We start from the raw sequence: 16,392 nt of genomic DNA on the forward strand, positions 1-16,392 counted from the left end.
TTCTATTCATTTGTTGTAAGCATATTACTGCTCTTTTGCAAATAACTAAATAGTTACAGGTATTTGTGTATTGTATACTTTTTCCTTCTATACAGAATATAGTCGTTTTGAAGCAAAAATACACGATCTTAGGGAACAGATGATGAACAGCAGCGTCAGCTCAGGGTCGGGCTCTCTCCGAACAAGTCAGAAACGGTCACTGTATGTCAGGTGAGACCCTAAAATACCTATCTTATTTCATTGAAAATATAATCACAAAAGAAAAAAATGTTTATTGCTGTTGATTTATGTGGACCATTTTTCAAATGGAACCTGTCAGATCTGATAACTCGGTTAACCCTCAGATGTAGGTTTAACCTGCAGATTAAAGGACCCTGCTGCCTTACTGAAAGTGCGGCAAGTGGGAGAAAGCGAAATGTATTCATCCTCGGATTTTCCGGCTTTGTCATACAGGTGTGCTGGTTTGTTGGCTACAGCACTATAATCATGCCCCGGTGGTTTAACAGCTAGCTCTACAGTGCATCAGTCAAACTGCTGGGGCATGCTTACAGCCGCCGCTCATACTGACTGAATAGTGCAATGCCCTATTCACACTGGATCTCAGGGTCTGTGCTAAAATTTGTGTGTATAAAAAGATAAATATTTGTGTGATTTGTTTAAATGTCTACAATGAAAAATTATATATTTATACACGGTAGTTGGAATATTCCAAGTTTATTGTATATTACATAGATTGTCCTTTAGTCTCTGTGACATAAAAAAAACGTCACTCCTATTTTTATTATCCAAGTGTCATCTTGCATCTAATGCTTCTAGCCATGAACAATGCCACTGGCAATTTAAATGCAGTATAGTACAATTCCTGAGCATTATGTCCTTGATAAGTTCTGTGAGATGTGTTTTTGCAGTGTTGACCAGGGAGAATTAGCTAGCATGCCATTGGGGCTAAGAATTTGAGTTGGTTTTTTTTTGTTTTTTTGTTTGTTTTTTTCATTTAATGATATATTGTGCTACCAATAGTAATACATAAAATGATGTATCTCTCTACTGAGATTTATTGGCTACTAGATCATTTCTTCAATGACTTTCTCTCTACTGGAATGCTTCATTCTTAAAGAAGCACCCTCAGCAAAGTTTTTATCCTCCTAATATAGAGCATTAATCATACACTGTGTGCAGAATTATTAGGCAAATGAGTATTTTGATCACATGATAATTTTTATACATGTAGTCCTACTCAAGCTGTATAGGCTTGAGAGCCAACTACCAATTAAGTAATCAGGTGATGTGCATCTCTGTAATGAGGAGGGGTGTGGTATAATGACATCAACACCCTATATAAGGTGTCTTTAATTATTAGGCAACTTCCTTTCCTTTGGCAAAGTGGGTCAGAAGAGAGATTTGACGGGCTCTGAAAAGTCCAAAATTGTGAGATGTGTTGCAGAGGGAGGCAGCAGTCTTGAAATTGCCAAACTTTTGAAGCGTGATCACCAAACAATCAAGCGTTTCATGGCAAATAGCCAACAGGGTCGCAAGAAGCGTGTTGGGCAAAAAAGGCACAAAATATAACTGCCCATGAATTGAGGAAAATCAAGCTTGAAGCTGCCAAGATGCCATTTGCCACCAGTTTGGCCATATTTCAGAGCTGCAACTTTACTGGACTATCGAAAAACACAAGGTGTTCCATACTCCGGGACATGGCCAAGGTAAGGAAGGTTGAAAAACGACCATCTTTGAACAAAAAACACAAGATAAAACGTCAAGACTGGGCCAAGAAATATCTTAAGACTGATTTTTCAAAGGTTTTATGGACTGATGAAATGAGTGACTCTTGATGGGCCAGATGGATGGGCCAGAGGCTGGATCAGTAAAGGGCAGAGAGCTCCACTCCGACTCCATGCCAGCAAGGTGGAGGTGGGGTACTGGTATGGGCTGGTATCATCAAAGATGAACTTGTAGAACCTTTTCGGGTTGAGGATGGAGTGAAGCTCAACTCCCAGACCTACTGCCAATTTCTGGAAGACAACTTCTTCAAGCAGTGGTACAGGAAGAAGTCGGTATCGCTCAAGTAAAACATGATTTTCATGCAGGACAATGCTCCGTCACACGCATCCAACTACTCCACAGCGTGGCTGGCCAGTAAAGGCCTAAAAGAATTAAAAAACAATGACATGGCCCCCTTGTTCACCTGATCTGAACCCCATAGAGAACCTGTCCTCCCTCATAAAATGTGAGATCTACAGGGAGGGAAAACAGTACACCTCTCGGAACAGTGTCTGGGAGGCTGTGGTGGCTGCTGCACGCAATGTTGATCGTAAACAGATCAAGCAACTGACAGAATCTATGGATGGTAGGCTGTTGAGTGTCATCATAAAGAAAGGTGGCTATATTGGTCGCTAATTTTTTGGGGTTTTGTTTTTGCATGTCAGAAATGGTTATTTTTAAATTTTGTGCAGTTATATTGATTTGCCTGGTGAAAATAAACAAGTGAGATGGAAATATATTTGGTTTTTAATAAGTTGCCTAATAATTCTGCACAGTAATAGTTACCTGCACAAACAGATATCCTCCTAAGATAGCCAAATCTAAAAAAAAAAAAACCTCTGTAACTTCCAAAAATATTAAGCTTTGATATTTGAGTCTTTTGGGTAGATTGAGAACATAGTTGTTGATCAATAATAATAAAAAAAAAATCCCCTAAAACAAAACTTACCTAATTATTCTGCAAATGGTGTATAGCACTGGGTACTTACAGTTGCTTTTTTTTTTTTGCCCTTCTACCCTGTTAATTCATCTATTTTATATTAGGTGTATGACATCACATGATTAAAAACAGACTAGCTGAAGCCTTCTAAGCTTTATGTAGAAATAGGAAGTCTTTTCTCTGCATGAGTAATCCCCCACCTTGTGAGGGACTTTGCAGTGATAATTCATGCATGGAAATGAGACTTCCTGTTTCTACATAGAGCTTAGAAGAATTCTGCTAGTCTGTTTTTAATCACGTGATATCATAGACCTAATGGAAAATAAAATGATTAACTGGGTAGAAGGACAAAATAAGCTATTTTAACTACAGTGTCGCATAATATTTTGATTGCAATATATTAATTGGATAAAAACTTTGATGAGTGTGCTTCTTTAATAACAAGTAGGTGTTTTAGCTCTGTAAATAATTGAGGATTGCCGACTTATAAAACACGTCACAAGCGTACAGTGAGTGCTCCCGAATATAATGAAGTGTTCCTTCAGACAACCCAAATGCCTACTTTAGAATGAACATTAAATGATAGCTTTACCCAAACATCTAGACTATAAAACTTAATGTCTGGATATGCATTTCTTCAAGAAGCAGACAGAGGAGCAAAAACTTTTTTTTTTTTTTTTTACCAGTTCTTTAAGTCTCAGCAGTTCTTTGTAGATGTACCTTATTGTAAATCCCACCACAAATACTGTAAGTGGTGAGACTTGGCTCTGTAGTGACAGTGATGTTCTAGTGCTGTTCTGTCTGGGAGAAAGAACGTGGAATTTCCTGTTATGCCAATTATCTACTTAAAAACCTCAGAGCATGCAGTGCAGCAATCTGAGATGCATACTCTATAATAAAATTAATGTATAATAACCTTTCACAGGGAGAAAAAAAAATGACGTTTTCATAGAACGATGAGTAATAAAAGAATGAAAACTGAGTGTTTTTATAATTTATTTTTTTAAGGTTTTTTTTTTTTTTGGAAACTTTACCCAAAATGCACAGAGTAGTTCCCCAATAATGTATTGGAGTTTCCTGGTAAAACTTTAATCAGACTTTTTAAGGGGTTTTCCAGCACACATATTAGTAAAGCCTTTGAGAAATGAAGAAACTTCACAATTTACTCCAGTTATTTGCTGTTACATGTGCTCATGTGACTTCCACTTCCGGCATTTACAAGTAAGGCTATGTGCGCACGTTGCGTAAATACATGCAGTTACGCTGCGCTAAATACATGCAGTTACGCTGCGCTGCGTTCTAAGAAGTGACATGTCACTTCTTCTGTGCGCTTTGCCGGCAGCCCCTGCTCTGTCTATGGCAGGAGCTGCAGGCAGAGCGCATGGAATCGGCTTTTTTTTTTTTTTTCACTACGGACATTTCTGCAGCGATTTTAAAGAGCACATGTGCTCTTCAGATCTGAAATTTCTGCAGTGACTGTACGCAACGTGCGCGCACAGCCTAACTCTAACCAACTGGTTTTTGTTTTCTTTAACACAACGGGTTAATAGAACACACCTACAAACATTTCAATGCTAAGGATTCTGTAGATAAAATGTATATTTCTTCAATTGTGTTTGATTTGGCTTTTATCCTAAGTCATGTGGAAAGGCTCAATAAAGTGTCGATATAGACTTTTAGGATACTACTTCCAAAAGGTGGCACTAGAGTGCAAGTCCCCTTCCTCTCTGAAGAGGTGATTTGCATATTTACTTTCCCAAAATGAGCTTTGAATGGCTTATAAGACATCTCACCCCGACATGTCACTCTCCCCCCGGCATGTCACTCTTCCACAAGGAGAGACATTGCCCCTTAGCGCTATTTCTCCAAGGCATTTCTCATGGACTTGTTTTTTTGATAGGAACTTTGTGACATAACAAAGATAAATTGTTGACTTGCTGTCATTTTGGAGGACAAAAATGGAAAAAATTCCTGATTGTTTCCTTGTGAACCATCAGGGTTTAAAGAATGTCCAGTAATAAATGCTGTTTGAAAAAAATGATGGCATAGATGAATGTGAAAATGTCTGCCCTTTTTAATTTTTTTAGAGCACTTTTTGATTATGACAAGACTAAAGACAGTGGTCTCCCCAGCCAAGGCCTTAATTTTAAGTTTGGTGATATTCTGCATGTTGTCAACGCCTCTGATGATGAATGGTGGCAGGCACGGCAAGTCACCGCAACCGGGGAAAGTGAAGAGATTGGAGTCATTCCAAGCAAGCGAAGGTATGGTGCATCTTGGTCCTGTAATGAGGTTGCTGGTTCTCTCAAGTTCATATATTTCACAGTACACAATGACGTCAGTATGTATTTTATCAGATGAATAGGAGCTGTTCTGTAGTACATAGTGGCGGCCACTAAGCTATGATGCAGCGTTGGTGGTCCTCTCTGTGCTCTAAGACCATCCGGCCACATCTGGAGATGGTAATAGCAGATCGGTGGAGCGGCTGGATGTGAGACCTCCGTCAATCTGATTATAGTTGACCTACCCATGTTATGAGGAAAAATAAAATGACTTTTCTCAGACACAAATCATTAGCAAGTCATATGGTTTCCCTCAGCATTACAGAGACACAGGTGTAAAACTATAACTGCTACCCTGTTTTTATCTATAAAAGTCCAGGCTTTTATTATTAGGACTTTATTGCTTGGGTGGCACAGGTATTGTGTAAGGCTGGAGTCATACTTTCGAGCATCGCATGACATGATGTGGACCCGCCACTTGCTCTCAAGACAGGAGCGTACAGCTGCATAGAAATACATGAAGCTGTCAGGAGAGTGGGCGGCCAGTCCGGGCAGTGCGATGCCATCCTCATTGGGGTCACTCTCAAGTGTGGCTCCAGCCTTCTGGATACTGCTGGTCTGGAGCTCCTGACTAAGCCTCTGCATCCCCAGGATCTGTGCCATACATGTGGCATTGCCGAATAATCCTCACTTCTTTGGAAAATAGTTTTCATTTGTCCTTTTGTTGATCATTTCTTCTGTCATTGTAACATTAGCTGTCTGCTATGTTAATGATTCTTTTCAATTTCCATTAATACACAAGAGAATCTATCCTATTGTGGCCTTATTAAATTTACCCAAAATGAAAGTCTAGAGCTGCAGTAAAGATTATCTAACCATATGAATATGCGAGCACTTAATGCAGATGCTTTGTATTCTTTATATTAAATGTCCTTTTAGGGTTGAGAAAAAGGAGCGAGCAAGGTTAAAGACTGTAAAGTTTAATTCTAAAGCCAGGGGAGACAAGGGGGTAAGTAGTGTTCCGCATGCATCTATGCTGTGCCGTTTGTCTTTGTCCCCCTAATGTCACAGTTATGGGGGTATGGCAACAAGCTGCATTTAGGCTTCAGGTGTTTGTAGTCAAATTGTACATCAGCTATACATAATATAAATCTGCCTGTCAGTGAATTAAAAAAAAAAAATATTGCATGACTGCTGTATTGTAATCACACTGTGACTTGAGGGGATTTTTATTCCAATAACCTGCCTCAAGTCAGCCTAATCTTTATCCTAATCTAATTGTTGGCACAGATTCCTAAGTCGCAGATATTTAAAGCTCATTATGGCAGCATGGTGGAAAATGCAGGCGGCTAATGCAGGACATGCTGCTTCTGCTAATTTCATGACGCACATTTGTAATGGTTTAAACCTGCAAATAAATGGTCATAAAGATGCAATGCTCAGAATTCTGCAGCCAGGCTGTGACTTGCCGGAAGTGACTTTAGCCGATGCTTCTGCATACGCAAATCCAAACACTAGTGCCTCATAAGCTCAAGTTACATTTCAGTTATTTTCCATTGTGTGAAATATATTTTTACTCCAAAATAGTCTTTTTTGTGATCACTATTCTATACCATGCAATATATTTTTTTGTAATCTTAGTGGTAATAAGTACATAACACCTGTAATTTAATAGTAGCCTTTGGGTTGTCCTGTTTTCTGCAAGAAGGTGCTTCTGCTTTAAAGGAAAACTACACTTCCCTGGAATTTTCATGGTCTATAAAGATGACAGATTTATTATTTGTAAGGTGGGAGCTATAGAAATATTTCATTTAGCTTGTATCATGGTCAAATACAATATATTTTCATGTATTTATGTTAAAAAAAAAAAAAGTACATCAAAGTGTGAAAATAGTAGATGAAATTTACAACATGTGTTACTGAGGATGTTGTGCAACAAACACATGTGCGGTGCTTCAGCATACGAGTCCAAAAGCCCTACTCCTTAGGCCTCATTAACACGTCCGTGAAAAAAAAATATCCAAAACACTGAGGACACCAGTACCAGAGGGTCATCAGTGTGTCTGTTTTTACCATCTGTGTTTTTCAAGGATGGATAAAGAAATAAATGAATGGCAAAGCTTCTCCTATCCTTTCCAATGTTAAATAAGTGCAGTGCATGGATGCCATCCATGTGCAATGTGTTTTTCATGGACCCATAGACTTTTATTGGCCCTTTTCATGTGTGACACCGTTAAAAACGGAATAGCACCATAGGTTATAAAAACGTTTGTGTTGTGCCCGTGAAAAAAGGGAGACAACACAGACAACTGAATGAGGCCTAACCCTTACTAGCAGCGTTTCTAAAGAACTCTGGGCCAAAGGCCTCATTGAGACGTCCATTGTTTTCACATGTGTAAAAAAAATCGAATGATTTGGACCGATTTTCAGCAGTTTGGTCAGTGTAACTTTTTAAAATGTGTTTCATCACAGTTTTCTTGTTTACTACCAAAAAAAAAATCCCTAAATTACAAAGTTTGTCCTACCCATGAAGGATTTCACTTTCAGACGCTTCTATATTTGACTTTGTTCCATGACTTGGGTCAAAAACTGACGTCTCCATGATGTTTTTATGGACATATGGTTCACAGATAATACAGACATGAACTGCTGTATGTCCTATAATGCTAAAGACTATACCTGAAAAACACGGATAGAACACTTCCATGAACAATGGATGGTTGAATGAGACCTCAGACTGATTTCACACGTCCTTGAATCGTGGTGCGTGTACAGACAGTGATGTGCATTACTGGTCACAGGTTTCATGTCAGATGGGGAAACCGTGGGCCAGTCCGAACATCACAGTCTACACCTAAATTTAGCCATATGGTCATATTAAAGAATTTATCGATCATGAAAAAATATTTTAAAAGCTTTTCTTCCGCGGAAGTGAATTGTTCCTTCATATTTTATAATGCTTGGTGTACATGGTATGTGGTTTGCCTAAAAATAATATTAAATGATAAACCATTTCTGTGTTTTCCCGATGCATGTTTCTGTATTTTAGGAATAGTAGATCAGTGTTAGATAGAAGTTTATATGTAGTGGGTGTCAAACCTGCTTTGAGAGCATGCAATAAGAATGACTGAATTATTTAACTAAATTTACTAAATGATGTCCTTGTTCTTTGAATGTATAACTGTTGTACACAGACTGTGTACTAACACTGCACCCAAAAATGCATGAAATGAGTTAAAAAATACGCTTGCCATTGATAGAGTACTGCATTTTCTTTTTATAAAACTTTTTTCTTCTGCATCGTTTTCTTAGTATCACACCACTTCTTTGATAATGTCGACCATGTAGAACATAATTGTAAATTGCAGATTGACACATCTTTACACCTCACAACCTTCATTAACTTAATATTAATCAAGTGGGTAAATCATCAAAGCTTTGGTAAAAAGATAGATTTACTCTTTCTAACATGGAGAGGTGAACTAGGTTTTATTCTTGCAAAATTTCTATCTGCATCACTAGATTCTTAGTCTACAATGGTGCCTGGTTAATATAGTGCCATCAATGTTACGTTTCTGTAATGTAAGCTAAAGCAACTGGTCATTATCATAGAAAATAATTAATCCCGCTACCGTGTACTATACGTACAGAAGTATAATTTGATCGAGTGTTTATAGAGACTCTGTAGGGCAGCTTTTCAGCATGTCCAAACTGAGACCCCTGTCTATAGTACATGAGAAATAGACTTTTCTTCTCTGCAAGTTGCACTTTAATGATCCAAGCCCTCCTCATTGACCCCCACAAGTGGCCCTAGCTTTCGATTTGATTAAAGGGTTATTCTTAGCAAAACAAGTTATCCCTTATCCAAGCAGTCGGCCCCCCTGTCATATTAGCAAGGTATCCCCAAAATTGTAGCTCTGGAACACCAAGAATAGATTTCTGCAGTTCCATCAAGGATAGAGCAAAGGTGCGCATGCTTCAACTGCGCCCATTTATTGCCTCTGAAACTGCCAAAGAAGTGGAGTGCTGTACTCCATTTCCAGAAGACTATTTTACAAGTAATGGAGAGCATGCTCTCTTCTAGTGTTGAGCAGACCCGGACCCACAAAATCCGGATCCACACGGTTTGAGAGTCCGATCAGAGTCCGACCAGTACCCGGGATTCGGGGTGCACGATCCGAATCAGTTTGGTTTTTTTTTTCCTCTTTCTCTCTCTCTCACTCTCTCTCTCACTCTCTCTCACACTCTCTCTCACACTCTCTCTCACACTCTCTCTCACACTCTCTCTCACACTCTCTCTCACACTCTCTCACGTGCTCTCGCTCTCTCTCTCGCTCTCTCTCGCTCTCTCGCTCTCTCTCTCGCTCTCTCTCTCGCTCTCTCTCTCGCTCTCTCTCTCGCACTCTCTCTCGCACTCTCTCTCGCACTCTCTCTCGCACTCTCTCTCGCACTCTCTCTCGCACTCTCTCTCGCACTCTCTCGCACTCTCTCTCGCGCTCTCGCTCTCGCGCTCTCGCGCTCTCGCGCGCTCTCTCTCGCGCTCTCTCTCGCGCGCTCTCTCGCGCGCGCGCTCTCTCGCGCGCGTTCTCTCGCGCGCGCTCTCTCGCGCGCGTTCTCTCGCGCGCGTTCTCTCTCGCGCGCGCTCTCGCGCGCGCGCTCTCTCGCGCGCGCTCTCTCGCGCTCTCTCTCGCTCGCTCTCTCGCACTCTCGCTCGCACTCTCTCTCGCACTCTCTCTCGCACTCTCTCTCGCACTCTCTCTCGCACTCTCTCTCGCACTCTCTCTCGCACTCTCTCTCGCGCTCGCGCTCTCGCGCTCTCGCGCTCTCTCTCGCGCTCTCTCTCGCGCGCTCTCTCGCGCGCGCGCTCTCTCGCGCGCGTTCTCTCGCGCGCGTTCTCTCGCTCGCGCTCTCTCTCGCTCGCTCTCTCGCACTCTCGCTCGCACTCTCTCTCGCACTCTCGCTCGCGCTCTCTCTCGCGCTCTCTCTCGCGCTCTCTCTCGCGCTCTCGCTCGCTCGCTCTCTCGCACTCTCGCTCGCACTCTCTCTCGCACTCTCGCTCGCGCTCTCTCTCGCGCTCTCTCTCGCGCTCTCTCTCGCGCTCTCGCTCGCTCGCTCTCTCGCTCGCTCTCTCGCTCGCACTCTCGCTCGCACTCTCGCTCGCACTCTCGCTCGCACTCTCTCTCGCGCTCTCTCTCGCTCGCTCGCTCTCTCGCTCGCTCTCTCGCTCGCACTCTCGCACTCTCTCTCGCACTCTCTCTCGCACTCTCTCTCGCACTCTCTCTCGCACTCTCTCTCGCACTCTCTCTCGCACTCTCTCTCGCACTCTCTCGCACTCTCTCGCACTCTCTCGCACTCTCTCTCGCACTCTCTCGCGCGCTCTCTCGCGCTCTCTCTCGCGCTCTCTCTCGCGCGCGCTCTCTCTCGCGCGCGCTCTCTCGCGCGCGCGCTCTCTCGCGCGCGCGCTCTCTCGCGCGCGCTCTCGCTCGCACTCTCGCACTCTCTCTCGCACTCTCTCTCGCACTCTCTCTCGCACTCTCTCTCGCACTCTCTCTCGCACTCTCTCTCGCACTCTCTCGCACTCTCTCGCACTCTCTCGCACTCTCTCGCACTCTCTCGCACTCTCTCTCGCACTCTCTCGCGCGCTCTCTCGCGCTCTCTCTCGCGCTCTCTCTCGCGCGCGCTCTCTCGCGCGCGCGCTCTCTCGCGCGCGCGCTCTCTCGCGCGCGCGCTCTCTCGCGCGCGCGCTCTCTCGCGCGCGCTCTCTCGCGCGCGCTCTCTCGCGCTCTCGCTCGCGCTCTCTCTCGCTCGCACTCTCTCTCGCCGCTCGCTCTCTCGCTCGCTCTCTCGCTCGCTCTCTCGCTCGCACTCTCGCTCGCGCTCTCTCTCGCGCTCTCTTGCACTCTCTCTCTCTCTTGCACTCTCTCTCTCTCTTGCACTCTCTCTCTCTCTTGCGCTCTCTCTCTCTCTTGCGCTCTCTCTCTCTCTCTTGCACTCTCTCTCTCGCACTCTCTCTCGCTCTCTCGCACTCTCTCTCGCTCTCTCGCTCGCTCTCTCGCTCGCACTCTCGCTCGCACTCTCTCTCGCGCTCTCGCTCGCTCGCTCGCTCTCTCGCTCGCTCTCTCGCTCGCTCTCTCGCTCGCACTCTCGCTCGCGCTCTCTCTCGCGCTCTCGCTCGCTCGCTCGCTCTCTCGCTCGCGCTCGATCGCTCTGCTCTCTCGCTCGCACTCTCGCTCGCACTCTCGCTCGTGCGCTCTCTCTCGCGCTCTCTTGCACTCTCTCTCTCTCTTGCACTCTCTCTCTCTCTTGCACTCTCTCTCTCTCTCTTGCGCTCTCTCTCTCTCTCTTGCACTCTCTCTCTCTCTTGCGCTCTCTCTCTCTCTCTTGCACTCTCTCTCTCTCGCACTCTCTCTCGCTCTCTCGCACTCTCTCTCTCGCTCTCTCGCTCGCTCTCACGTCTCGACTCTCGCTCGCACTCTCGCTCGCTCTCTCGCTCGCTCTCCTCGCTCGCTCTCTCGCTCGCTCTCTCGCTCGCCTCTCGCTCGCACTCTCGCTCGCGCTCTCTCTCGCGCCTCTCTTGCACTCTCTCTCTCTTGCACTCTCTCTCTCTCTGTGCGCTCTCTCTCTCTCTCTGCGCTCTCTCTCTCTCTCTCTCTTGCGCTCTCTCTCTCTCTCTTGCGCTCTCTCTCTCTCTTGCGCTCTCTCTCTCTCTTTGCGCTCTCTCTCTCTCTCTTGCGCTCTCTCTCTCTCTCTCTCGCACTCTCTCGCTCTCTCTCTCGCACTCTCTCGCTCTCTCTCTCGCGCTCTCTCGCGCTCTCTCTCGCGCGCGCTCTCGCTCTCTCGCGCTCTCTCTCGCGCTCTCGCTCTCGCGCTCTCGCGCTCTCTCTCGCGCTCTCTCTCGCGCGCTCTCTCGCGCGCGCGCGCTCTCTCGCGCGCGTTCTCTCGCGCGCGTTCTCTCGCTCGCGCTCTCTCTCGCTCGCTCTCTCGCACTCTCGCTCGCACTCTCTCTCGCACTCTCTCGCCTCGCGCTCTCTCTCGCGCTCTCTCTCGCGCTCTCTCTCGCTCTCGCTCGCTCTCTCGCACTCTCGCTCGCACTCTCTCTCGCACTCTCGCTCGCGCTCTCTCTCGCGCTCTCTCTCGCGCTCTCTCTCGCGCTCTCGCTCGCTCGCTCTCTCGCTCGCTCGTCTCGCTCGCACTCTCGCTCGCGCTCTCGCTCGCACTCTCGCTCGCACTCTCTCTCGCGCTCTCTCTCGCTCGCTCGCTCTCCTCGCTCGCTCTCTCGCTCGCACTCTCGCACTCTCTCTCGCACTCTCTCTCGCACTCTCTCTCGCACTCTCTCTCGCACTCTCTCTCGCACTCTCTCGCACTCTCTCGCACTCTCTCGCACTCTCTCTCGCACTCTCTCGCGCGCTCTCTCGCGCTCTCTCTCGCGCTCTCTCTCGCGCGCGCTCTCTCGCGCGCGCGCTCTCTCGCGCGCGCGCTCTCTCGTCGCGCGCGCTCTCTCGCCGGCGCGCTCTCTCGCGCAGCGCTCTCTCTCGCGCCGCGTCGCTCGCTCTCTCTCTCGCTCGCACTCTCTCTCGCTCTCTCGCTCGCTCTCTCGCTCGCTCTCTCGCTCGCTCTCTCGCTCGCTCTCTCGCTCGCTCTCTCGCTCGCGCTCTCGCTCGCGCTCTCTCTCGCGCTCTCTTGCACTCTCTCTCTCTCTTGCACTCTCTCTCTCTCTTGCACTCTCTCTCTCTCTTGCGCTCTCTCTCTCTCTTGCGCTCTCTCTCTCTCTCTTGCACTCTCTCTCTCGCACTCTCTCTCGCTCTCTCGCACTCTCTCTCGCTCTCTCGCTCGCTCTCTCGCTCGCACTCTCGCTCGCACTCTCTCTCGCGCTCTCGCTCGCTCGCTCGCTCTCTCGCTCGCTCTCTCGCTCGCTCTCTCGCTCGCACTCTCGCTCGCGCTCTCTCTCGCGCTCTCGCTCGCTCGCTCGCTCTCTCGCTCGCGCTCTCGCTCGCTCTCTCGCTCGCACTCTCGCTCGCACTCTCGCTCGCGCTCTCTCTCGCGCTCTCTTGCACTCTCTCTCTCTCTTGCACTCTCTCTCTCTCTTGCACTCTCTCTCTCTCTTGCGCTCTCTCTCTCTCTCTTGCACTCTCTCTCTCTCTTGCGCTCTCTCTCTCTCTCTTGCACTCTCTCTCTCGCACTCTCTCTCGCTCTCTCGCACTCTCTCTCGCTCTCTCGCTCGCTCTCTCGCTCGCACTCTCGCTCGCACTCTCGCTCGCTCTCTCGCTCGCTCTCTCGCTCGCTCTCTCGCTCGCTCTCTCGCTCGCACTCTCGCTCGCACTCTCGCTCGCGCTCTCTCTCGCGCTCTCTTGCACTCTCTCTCTCTCTTGCACTCTCTCTCTCTCTTGCACTCTCTCTCTCTCTTGCGCTCTCTCTCTCTCTCTTGCACTCTCTCTCTCTCTTGCGCTCTCTCTCTCTCTCTTGCACTCTCTCTCTCGCACTCTCTCTCGCTCTCTCGCACTCTCTCTCGCTCTCTCGCTCGCTCTCTCGCTCGCACTCTCGCTCGCACTCTCGCTCGCTCTCTCGCTCGCTCGCTCTCGCTCGCTCTCTCTCGCTCGCTCTCTCGCTCGCACTCTCGCTCGCACTCTCGCTCGCGCTCTCTCTCGCGCTCTCTTGCACTCTCTCTCTCTCTTGCGCTCTCTCTCTCTCTCTTGCGCTCTCTCTCTCTCTCTTGCGCTCTCTCTCTCTCTCTTGCGCTCTCTCTCTCTCTCTCTTGCGCTCTCTCTCTCTCTCTTGCGCTCTCTCTCTCTCTTGCGCTCTCTCTCTCTCTCTCTCGCACTCTCTCGCTCTCTCTCTCGCACTCTCTCGCTCTCTCTCTCGCGCTCTCGCGCTCTCTCTCGCGCGCGCTCTCGCTCTCTCGCGCTCTCTCTCGCGCGCGCTCTCGCGCGCTCTCGCGCGCTCTCTCGCGCGCTCTCTCGCGCGCTCTCTCGCGCGCTCTCTCGCGCGCTCTCTCGCGCGCTCTCTCGCGCGCTCTCTCGCGCGCTCTCTCGCGCGCTCTCTCGCGCGCTCTCTCGCGCGCTCTCTCGCGCGCTCTCTCGCGCGCTCTCTCGCGCGCTCTCTCGCGCGCTCTTGCGCTCTCTCCCTCTCTTGCGCTCTCTCTCTCTCTTGCGCTCTCTCTCTCTCTCTCTTGCGCTCTCTCTCTCTCTCTCTCTTGCGCTCTCTCTCTCTCTCTCTTGCACTCTCTCTCTCTCTCTCTTGCACTCTCTCTCTCTCTCTCTTGCACTCTCTCTCTCTCTCTCTTGCACTCTCTCTCTCTCGTTCCGGATCCCATTCCCTATTGATTTTTATGGCTGCGGATTCCGGATCGGATCCGGACTTCGGCGGCAACCCGATTCTGATCCGCCGGACCCGGATTATGACCGATCCGCTCAACTCTACTCTCTTCTTCTCTGGTCAAGATTGTGCTGCAGAGATCTCTGTATTCTGTTGAATCCTCAGAAATCAATAAATTATCTGGCATCTTAGTGATGGATAACTTTTTTTTGTTTCTTTAGGAATAACCCTTTCAAGGGAAATATTTCTATGTAGTTTGTATATTCTCCGATATTTCCATAGGTTTCCTTTCCTCCAATTGCCTCACACACTCCAAAAACACACTGTTAGGATGGTCTTGGAATATTGACCCCAGCTGGATGGCGATTGCTGCCTATGTACAGTGCTGTGGAATAAATTCTAAAATATGAGGCATTTTCACTGTCCCTCTACAGGTTTCTGCATGTCACTATGCAGGTGTTCAGAGGTGGAAAACCAAATGCGAAGAGCCACAGCACAAGAAGCAGCATCTGGCTGCCATTGATTTTCCCCTGTTTTAGTTATAGGCCAATAAAGCACCTGTCCAACACCCCGTCACTGAGTAACAAGCAACACCCCACTGTAAGGAGTAGATGGCTTTTGCAGTCATTTCGGCGGTGGGAAATAGTCTGAATTATGCATAGATTATTTTCCATTGCTTTATATTGTTTAGTATGGTCATACAGCTTGACCCATCTGACAGTTTATTTTCAGTTTGCCAAAGGTTTTCTCCAATAACTACATAGAGTTGACATTCAATTTAAGATTTTCTTTCTTTCTTTTGTGCAGTAGTAGTGTTGCAGCCTCTACCATATGTAAATATGCCTTTTTACCTGTGTTTTAATCATTTAAACCTCTGCTCTTTCTTGGATTTGTGATCCTATCAGTGATTGACAGCTATCTCTGTATGCACACTTATATAAAGAAAGCTGTCAGTCACTGAAGAGACCACCCACTGGACCAAAATACCAGAAGGAGCAGAGGATTAAATCATTAAAAGACAGATTATACTGCATCTTTTTCTCACAAAACCATATGTCCATCTACTCAGCCCCTTCCTGCTCTGTAACATGGAGATTACAGTATAGACGGCATTTTCATGGTGACATGGTCCCTTTCAAGTGCAGTATTCTTGGGTGTAAGACTAATCTAACGAGATGGGACACTCTGCTATAGTCTAACTATGGGTAGTGTAGTGCCCAATCCACAGGCAGCATGAATCCGATCCTGCCTGCATGACTGTAGCCAGGTATTAATCTTTTGAAATGCTCTGTAGTGTCTGAGAAAATATACCAGTGTCACTGCAAGGGCTTGACCAGTTTCTCAAGACCTGTCTATCACCTACAGCAGTCCTGGGAATAGCCAGCTAGGAGCAAACCTGTACTATTCTCGTCTCCAGCCATGGTCCCCAGCTTGATCTTTAAAGTACATGGAGTATTTCAGAGAGTAATATACCAGGCTGCGACTCGTACTGACTGCTATTTGGGCAGCACAAATTGCCTGATGGCTTCCCTTTAAAAATACAACAACCTCAAACTTAGTTGTGCCTGATAAACCCTGTTGAGTAACTATAGGGTCTGTCAGTGTTTTGTATACCGTTGATGCCAAGAATATCACTGTATACTGCTTTATTATTACAGTCAAAACGGACAGAGTTGTCAATACTCCTTTCAGAAATATTAACAAATCGTTAGCGGCCTTGGTGCATCCGGTTGCTATAGTTTACATTACATCTGATCTACTTCTATCTGGTTACTGTGATAAGAGCACAGCCGTGATTCCTCTCTGCGTCCCTTGTGTTCACAATCTGTAGTGGTGTCAGACGAGGGGACCTTACATTTACACATTTACCTACCTCAAGTTATTCACTGGTGGCATTAGCTCATTCTTCTTTCCTACCTTTCTTATACGATTCTTAATGGCGTTACACTGTGTGATATCACGATTAACTTGTGGTGGACTAACAACCCTCCAATAACTGCCCGTATATTTCCTATCTTTGTTTTGTCTTATTCTCCATTTTTTTCTGTTGATGGATAGACCATATGATTATACTTGTCGTTTAAAAATTAATGG

The 16,392-nt window shown here is 46.9% G+C and overlaps 1 protein-coding gene across 22 annotated transcripts in view; it reads left to right on the plus strand.

Annotated features, from left to right (window-relative positions):
- Positions 1–16,392, plus strand: part of DLG1 (discs large MAGUK scaffold protein 1) — a 280,537-nt gene that overhangs the window by 230,493 nt on the left and 33,652 nt on the right. For all 22 annotated transcript variants that reach the window (XM_075340530.1, XM_075340529.1, XM_075340531.1 and 19 more), the window contains 3 exons: positions 96–210; positions 4,792–4,968; positions 5,926–5,995. In XM_075340530.1, the coding sequence (XP_075196645.1) occupies positions 96–210; positions 4,792–4,968; positions 5,926–5,995 (362 nt within the window). The remainder of the gene's footprint in view (positions 1–95; positions 211–4,791; positions 4,969–5,925; positions 5,996–16,392) is intronic.

Source organism: Anomaloglossus baeobatrachus, chromosome 3 (assembly GCF_048569485.1).
Source record: "Anomaloglossus baeobatrachus isolate aAnoBae1 chromosome 3, aAnoBae1.hap1, whole genome shotgun sequence".
Lineage (NCBI taxonomy): Eukaryota > Metazoa > Chordata > Amphibia > Anura > Aromobatidae > Anomaloglossus > Anomaloglossus baeobatrachus.